Source organism: Echeneis naucrates, chromosome 11 (assembly GCF_900963305.1).
Source record: "Echeneis naucrates chromosome 11, fEcheNa1.1, whole genome shotgun sequence".
NCBI classification, from domain to species: Eukaryota; Metazoa; Chordata; class Actinopteri; order Carangiformes; family Echeneidae; genus Echeneis; species Echeneis naucrates.
The window spans coordinates 6,823,717-6,831,267 of record NC_042521.1 but is presented as its reverse complement, the minus strand read 5'-3'; the positions used below and the strand labels follow the sequence as shown (position 1 = coordinate 6,831,267).

Below are 7,551 nucleotides of genomic sequence, written 5' to 3'. Positions count from 1 at the left end.
CAAATATCCCATAGTAATGTTATGCATGTTTTGTTTTTTGCCCATACTTAAGAATCTATAGCCATCAAATTTAGCAATTTTTACTTAGGCTATCAATAGATTAGCAATCTAGTTTAAAATATATTTATATATTTTTTGGATCAACTAATAATCCTAATATCCAGTATAAAGAGGTGTGAACAGGGTAGAAGGACGCCAGGTCACAGGAAGTCAAGAAAAAAAATTAGCTGATGAAGAACCAGCCACCATGAGTAGGAGGTTTTCTGTCTATGCTGTCTTTACACATAACTGAGAGCTTTTCTTAATAAAATACTGATCTTCGTCACTGCACACTGGTTTGATTTCCAAGCAGTCGCCTTGGCAAACAGAGGCCTGGACGCTAACATGAATCTCAGTAAAGGGAGCATTCTGCGCTGTTGTGGCAACCAGCTTTTATTTCCTCCATAAAACAATCATAATAATAATTTCAAGTGACTTCGCATTGGTTATAAGCCACATACATTCTTATTTTTTATGTGTGCATTTAGTCATATTGTATGTCATCCTCCTGCCCACTAATAAAGATTTGATTGATTGATTGACTGGCTGATTGATTGATGGGGGCGTTAAGTGCATTTAGAGGACAAATAAAGTGAGTTAGCATCACTAACTTTGCACTGGCTGTGTCTTCCTCCTCACATTGCCGACTGCAGCACAAGCCCTGGAAATCCTCTGGGTCTGATAAAACAGAGAGAGGAAAAAGGTGGCCCGACTCTGCATGTTTGAGAAATGCAAGCTCTCCCCCCACATCAGCATCATTTAGGTGAAAGACGCCACTTTGACCACCACATGAGACACTGAAGATGTAAATGGAGGGCATTATGACTGCTGCTGTTACTCTGCTTTGTAGGCTGGGATCAGCAGGCATTTGCAGATGCTGCTGAGGTTAATTCAGGCTACGGTAGCATCATCCTTTCCAAACGAGGACAGCCTCCCTCCTTCCCTCCTTCCCTCCTTTCCTCCCTCCCTCCCTCCCTTCCTACCTCTTCAGCATCCTTCCTTTTGCTGCTCCACCGCAGTAGCTGCCATCGGCTAAACGGGGAACCAACTCCCATCCCCAACCGCAACCTCAACACTTAGTGGCTTTGTGGGCTTTGTAGGGTTTATGAAAAGTAAGACACCGGCTCTTCCTGTAAAACATGACAGCCTTATGTTGTTTTTAGGTTTCAACCCGCCTGCTATCAGTCACAGTTACTTTAGCTAGCTAGCTAGTGGCTAACGTTAGCAACAGGGAAGGAAGGGGAAAAAAAAAAAAAAAAAAAAAAAAAAAGGCTGCTGCGCATTTTGACTCCTGAAGCCGCAAAAATGAGAGCACACGTCGACGAAAACTGAAGCTCACCGTTGTTTCTTGCTCCTGCCTTTCAGATGCCCAGTGTGACGGTGAAAGATGTCAACCAGCAGGAGTTTGTCAGGGCTCTGTCAGCTTTCCTCAAAAAGTAAGTAACACTGGAAACAGCTGCATGGGCGTCTGGTGTCCACCTGTCAATCACTGCGGCTCACGGTGGCGGCAAGCACATGGAAATATGTGATATAAAAAATATATTTTCTTTATTTAAAACTGTTTCTTCAGTTATGACTGCGATTGATATTTAAGACTTTTAATAAAAAAAAAAATATATATATATATATACATGGAAAGGTACAATGGGGGGTGGAATTAAAAAGCATTTAATGAGAATAATAAACACACATTTAAAACATTTTGTATTATTTCACGACCTTCTTGTGTGTATTTTGTTCAAATATCATCTTATTTATTCATTTGATTTTAAAGATGTTAAACCTCCTTATATCTGAATTACAGTATAAACAGCCCAGTTCATTTAGGAATATAAACAAAATGCTGTGATAAATATGCGCAATAAATACATACAGTATATGTTGGATAAAATCCCATTTTTATTTATTTTTCTTTCTGTGGCTTATGTTGTTTGAGCTAATGGCCCAGTCAGCTGATTCATCACATCAAATGATAATTGATTTCTCAGGTCTGGCAAACTGAAGGTCCCAGATTGGGTTGACACAGTGAAGCTTGCCAGGCACAAGGAGCTGGCTCCATGTGATGACAACTGGTTTTACACCAGAGCAGGTTGGTTAGTCTGGAAGTGATTCCTCAACTCATCTGCAGCAGCCTTCATAGCTGATTACATTGAAATACAAACGCCACCTTCAGTAATATTAACATTTTTCTTTATCTCAAACTATGGCCCTGTGGGTTTTTGGTAACATCTTCGAATCTGACCATGTGTCAGTCTTTTCTCACATTTCAAACACCAAACAGTTTACCAAGTTAAAACAAGGCCAGTTATCAATAAGATTATTGGTTATATGAAATAAGACATTGCTATGTGTCAGTAAGAATATTGGAGATGTTCTACACAGCAACCCGCACACATCCATATTTGTATGAAAACTGGTTTTGTGATTAAAAAAATTAAAAATAAAACAACTCTGTCTCTTGTGAGCAAGATTGACTTCACATCAAAGAAGTGAAGTTCAGGTGAATTTATTTACATTTTCCCACAGAACCCTCTGATAATTTCAACATCTCAGCTGGTCTGTTGACCCTGTTTTAGGGACCAGTCTGGCATATAATAACAAACTTATGTTAATATTAGCACAGTATATGTGTATCAGCATAAGCACATATTTCTCCCTCAGTTGCTGTGTATGTTATGTGCTCAAACTTTTTGACCTCACAATAGCACATGAGTCAGCAGAGAAGAATTTCACACATTTGATAAGTTGGAACGTTTGATTTTGTGTCTTTTGGGTGAACAAGTCAAGCGTGTTTCAGAGGAGACTTCGTCCTTCTTCTTACCATTCAATCTTCCACAATACATAAGCTAAAATTCTGTTGAAGTACATTGGAAAATCTATAAAAAAAAAAAAATAATAATAATAATTATGTATGTCTCACCAGCATCCACAGCCCGTCACCTTTACCTGCGTGGAGGGGTGGGTGTGGGCTCCATGATCAAGATCTATGGAGGGCGTCAGAGGAACGGTGTTTGTCCTGCCCACTTCAGTGTGGGCTCCAGGAATGTGGCGAGGAAGGTCCTCCAGGCTCTGGAGGGCCTCAAGATGGTCGAGAAGGACCCCAGTGGGTAAGAGAGGTGGATGCTGGGTACGACACTGAAATATGTTGACCTGAATAAGTAATGGATTGGGTTTTTTTTTTTTTTTATGCTTTTGCTATAGTGGACGGAGACTTACCCCGCAGGGCCAGAGAGATCTGGATAGGATCGCTGGTCAGGTGGGTTGTTACTCCATTAACCGTCAATTTTTGTTTTTGTTTACGTAAAGATAAGGACAATAGTTGGACACCATATCCCTCAGCCAATGTGTGGCATTCGCGTGGCTCCATCTTGTGTCAGTTATTGCTATAATGGGAATAATCTAACTAAAACTGCTGTAATGTTTGTATTCATATAGTGTGTGTTTACTGTCTTCCCATCTCTAAATAATTATTACGGCCAGTGCACATGCTTTCCTGTTTGGTATGGCTGCATGACTATCCCTCCTGATCTCTCAGACTTTATCTCTGTTTGTTTAGGTTGCATCAGCAAACAAGAAACAGCGAAGTTTACAAAGCGCCATCTGAGAAATGCATGCAAAGAATCCAGACGTGAGAAATGCAGTTATGCCTTACTGCTTATTTACTCTAGTTTGCTTGCTTCTCTTATCACTCTAGTGCCCATATTACAATAGGTATTTCATTGAGAGATGTCTATAACAGTAAGTAGAAGTTAAAAATTATATATGGATGTTTGGTTGGTACTTTTGTCTTTGAAAATCACTATGGATTTCAAGAGCTGTGAGATCAAAACGGACTGTTCCACAAGAGCACTAAGAATCATGTTTCTCCAAGAAAGAAATATAAAGAATGCAAATGTGTCTTCATAATTATTTATTAAAGTCTTGTCTTCCATGTATACAGAATATAATGCTTGAAATTTTTATTTTTAACGTGTTTATGAATGGTAGCACAGAATGATAATAGTGATCTAAATAAACTGAGCATACCAAGGACAGAGTTGGACAGAGTTGTAGTGGCAGTTGCATGTGGATGTACGGCTGAGTCTTTAACTTTAGTTGCTGCTCATAACAGATCTGATCCAGCTGTTGTAGCGGCACACCCGGGCATAGACACTGGGGTGTCCTTGCATGGCACATTCATAACCCCAGGACACAACTCCCTGCAGCTGACCATTACAGACCAGAGGGCCGCCAGAGTCTCCCTGCAAGCACACCCAGAAGAAGAGTTTGAATCTCACATTCTCATAGTTGATCCACAGCATATGTTGTCTTGTCAAGTAATTTTGCTCTAACTTGAACAAAGTAATATAACACCAGACTGAAAAGCAGTGCTCTGCTGCCCTCTCTGGCTGAAAGTCTTAAGCCTGTTTCACCTATGGGTGCGGTCAGAAGTGTGCTTTGTTGCAACTCCAATAAATCAGCTGTGCTGTCACGGGGTCCTGAGCTATTCACAGCAGCAAGGTGAGAGGTCAGGAGGCCAGAAAAAGTACATTCAGAGAATTAACCTGCAAACCTCAAACCTGTGTTGGATTGATATGTCAAAATTACCAGTGCATATTGTAATATTTCATTTTATGCAGACAAGCTAGATAAAATAATTTGAAAGAGGTTTGTAAGATACATAGCAAGTCATCACATAGATTGAAAGTTAAATGTAAATCCAGTACTGGACAGCTTTTACATACACAGATGTACTTCCAGAACTAGTGACATGACTTGTTCCAAGACACGAGATCCTTTCTTCACATTTCATCAGATTTACATTCATCATAAAGCTTTAAATAACCCAAAAGGGGAAGGAAGTTCACTGAATACGTCTCTTACAATACTGTAATTTTTCTTCCTGCATTCACAGCAGCGGTGGTGGTGTGAGAGAAATTCAAAATGCGCTTTGTAGCAGGAAACAGGAACTGACCTCACTGGTAAGGAGGGTGAAGGGAAATCATAAATGTAGCACACCTGAGAACTGAGTGAAGGAGGGAAACTAAAACAAAGGCACTGGAAGGAGGACGACAGACAAGAGAAGCTAGAACACGAAGGGAAGAGGAGAAGAGGAAAAACAAAACAAGTGGAATCAAAGTGAACTCTAACTTAAGAATCTGAAAGGGAAGTGTGTGAAACCAGGACCCCTGAAAGAGGAAGTGAAACCCTGGAGCAAAGGGACCTGTGCTGGTCCGGTCTTTGCTGATACTCACTCTCTGGGTTGTCCTTTCACCCAACCCACACTCTCCTGGCTCTCTCCCACACTTATACCCTTTCTAACCTTTCGATCTTCCTCTCTCTTTTTCGCCCCTACTAAAAAACACACACACACCTCACCTCAAAACTGTGCTGAAGTGGAAACGACTCATTCCCACACACACGTGAATTGAACCGGATTGATTGAACTGATACTCATCTTCCTGCTTCTGCACAGACTGCACCAACACAAAGGCTTGCACATTATACACCTGGTTTTGGATTGAATTAGAGAGATTTCTACACTAGATCATAGCAGATATTATGAAATAATTAGCATTTCCGTTAGGAAAAAATACTCAGTGAAATATTAAATATACTGTGCACTCATGCATGCTCAGTACTCCGTCACTGAGTCACAAACCATTGACACCGCGTGAAGGTGATGCACCTCAATGTACCACCTGACTGGTTTGGTCCAACTCACTTGGCAGCTGCTGGCGCCTCCGTGCATGAATCCAGAGCAAAGCATGTTCTCTGTGAAGAGATGGGGGTAGGCGTTCCTGCAGATCCTGTCATCTATGATGGGCTGCCGCAGGCACTGCAGTCTGTCAGGGAAGCTGTCTGAAGAGCAGAAGGGCAAGACTTGGGCATTGGGCATCGCTTTTAGTCAAATCAAGTGGCTGCTATAAGACATTATATGAGTAAAGTTATGATCAGCTGATTAATTGATTTGACTCATTTGGGTTTTTTCATCTTTCATTCTTTACCTCAGTACGGCATGACTCACCCTATAACATCAATTTTGGCCACACTTTGTGTCTTAGATTTTGGACTAAACTTACTGCCGTTGGCAGACATGTTGCCCCATCCGGACACCATGCAGTTTTCATCAGCCACGGGGCAGCGAGAGGGCAGGGCCACGGTCTGGACATAGCTGTTAAGGGTGGCGGGGCGGCTCAGCTTGATCAGCATGATGTCATTATCCAGGTTGTAGCTGTTGTAGCGGGGGTGCTTAATCATCTTGGCACCATCAATCCACTGCTCAGTGCCCTCATTCACAGCAATGTTGTGCTCACCAAGACGGACCTGGATACGACTGGAAATTAAATAAGAGTTTTCTTATCAGTGATCTCTGTATAATTTTGAACTTTATTTAACTTAAGACATGAAACATTTTTGAACAGTAGTCAGAGTATTTTCCCTCATGATGACTGAACAAAGGTGAGTTTTTTCCTTATTAATTGGCTTCCTATAAAATAGTCTGTGTGTTTAGAGTTTGATGGATTTTTATTTAATAATGAGGGAAATTTTCACTCTGCAAACTTCATCTTTCAAACGTCATCATGCATCACAACTAGAGAAGAAGTCATACAGCACATGATGAGGACACTCACTGAGAGGAATTTTCATCAAAGTAGTTTAACCTATCAAATGTAACGGAATGTTTGTATGCCCTAAAGACATCTGGATGTCGCCTTTAATGTACTGTATGTTTCAGACAGTTTCCTCAGGAAATTCCAAAAGGTAATGCTGAATGCGATTTTCTGTACTTACGACTTGTAGCAATGAGCAGCAGACACCACCCACTGGCTGGAGATGAGAGATCCACCGCAGAAGTGGTATCCAGCGTTCAGAGACACCTGGTAGGGAACAGAGTGTCTGGGACACTCATACCCTCCAACAATCTTGTCATCTTCAGCTGCAGCAACTGAAACAGTATGTATAGTATGAGAAATGGAAAAACAATCCTAAAACCCAGGTTTACATGAATAAACTTTGATAGTAATAAAACAAGTTTTAAATGAATTTAAAACACAAGGCAGGGATAAAATTGGTTACATGCTGCTCCAAGCAAAGCCAGGAACACCAGGGCCTTCATGGTGACCGTCAGTGAATGGGAGAGCAAGCCCATGCAGCAACTCCTTATATACATGTGTTCTCAGCTTTGCATTGCTGGCTAGCTCCTGATCATGAAGGTAAAAGGGAAAACTGTTGTGGGAAAGATCCGTATGGCTGAAAGCAGCACCGAGACCTTGGGATAAAAACCACCCGGTCACAAACAGACTTTCTCATTGCAGTGTTTTTCATCTGGCAGTTATGCAACCAATAATTATGTAATTTCAGCGGCGATTATCTTTGCTTAAGCCAAGAGGCAAATGAGGAGCTTGACATCAAAATCATATATATTCCTGAGGATCAGCTTGAAGACTCAAACAAAAATTGTGATATAACAAATGCTGTATTTCCTACAGTGTGTTTATTTGTCCTGATAGCTGATCAGTTTGCAGGGTC

The 7,551-nt window shown here is 41.1% G+C and overlaps 2 protein-coding genes across 3 annotated transcripts; one reads left to right on the top strand and one right to left on the bottom strand.

The window, feature by feature from the left end:
* The first annotated feature begins 1,040 nt into the window (after positions 1-1,040).
* LOC115051062 (40S ribosomal protein S19) lies at positions 1,041-3,964 on the top strand. Its single transcript, XM_029514331.1, has 6 exons — positions 1,041-1,151; positions 1,405-1,475; positions 2,028-2,128; positions 2,963-3,146; positions 3,241-3,295; positions 3,596-3,964. The coding sequence occupies exons 2-6, from the start codon at positions 1,405-1,407 to the stop codon at positions 3,641-3,643; spliced, it is 459 nt and encodes a 152-aa protein (XP_029370191.1). The 5' UTR covers positions 1,041-1,151; the 3' UTR covers positions 3,644-3,964.
* A 166-nt stretch (positions 3,965-4,130) lies between these two features.
* LOC115051541 (trypsin-3-like) lies at positions 4,131-7,138 on the bottom strand. Of its 2 annotated transcripts, none has more exons than XM_029514990.1 (5): positions 7,099-7,138; positions 6,814-6,967; positions 6,098-6,355; positions 5,744-5,876; positions 4,131-4,280 (listed from the first exon to the last, which is right to left on the bottom strand). In XM_029514990.1, the coding sequence occupies exons 1-5, from the start codon at positions 7,136-7,138 to the stop codon at positions 4,131-4,133; spliced, it is 735 nt and encodes a 244-aa protein (XP_029370850.1). The 2 variants fall into 2 exon arrangements, with proteins under 2 accessions (XP_029370850.1, XP_029370851.1); XM_029514991.1 differs by having other exon boundaries at positions 5,744-5,864.
* Positions 7,139-7,551: the final 413 nt, after the last annotated feature.

Bases quoted from the DNA above. Each gene is read 5' to 3' on its own strand.
- LOC115051541 (XM_029514990.1), bottom strand. From the start codon at position 7,138: ATGAAGGCCCTGGTGTTCCTGGCTTTGCTTGGAGCAGCAT. The intron at 6,356-6,813 runs GTAAGTACAGAA...TTTAATTTCCAG, and splicing joins GCTGCTCATTGCTACAAGTC to TCGTATCCAGGTCCGTCTTG. The intron at 4,281-5,743 runs GTGAGTTGGACC...GTGTGCTTGCAG, and splicing joins GAGGCGCCAGCAGCTGCCAA to GGAGACTCTGGCGGCCCTCT.
- LOC115051062 (XM_029514331.1), top strand. From the start codon at position 1,405: ATGCCCAGTGTGACGGTGAAAGATGTCAACCAGCAGGAGTTTGTCAGG. The intron at 2,129-2,962 runs GTTGGTTAGTCT...ATGTCTCACCAG, and splicing joins CTGGTTTTACACCAGAGCAG to CATCCACAGCCCGTCACCTT. The intron at 3,147-3,240 runs GTAAGAGAGGTG...CTTTTGCTATAG, and splicing joins GTCGAGAAGGACCCCAGTGG to TGGACGGAGACTTACCCCGC.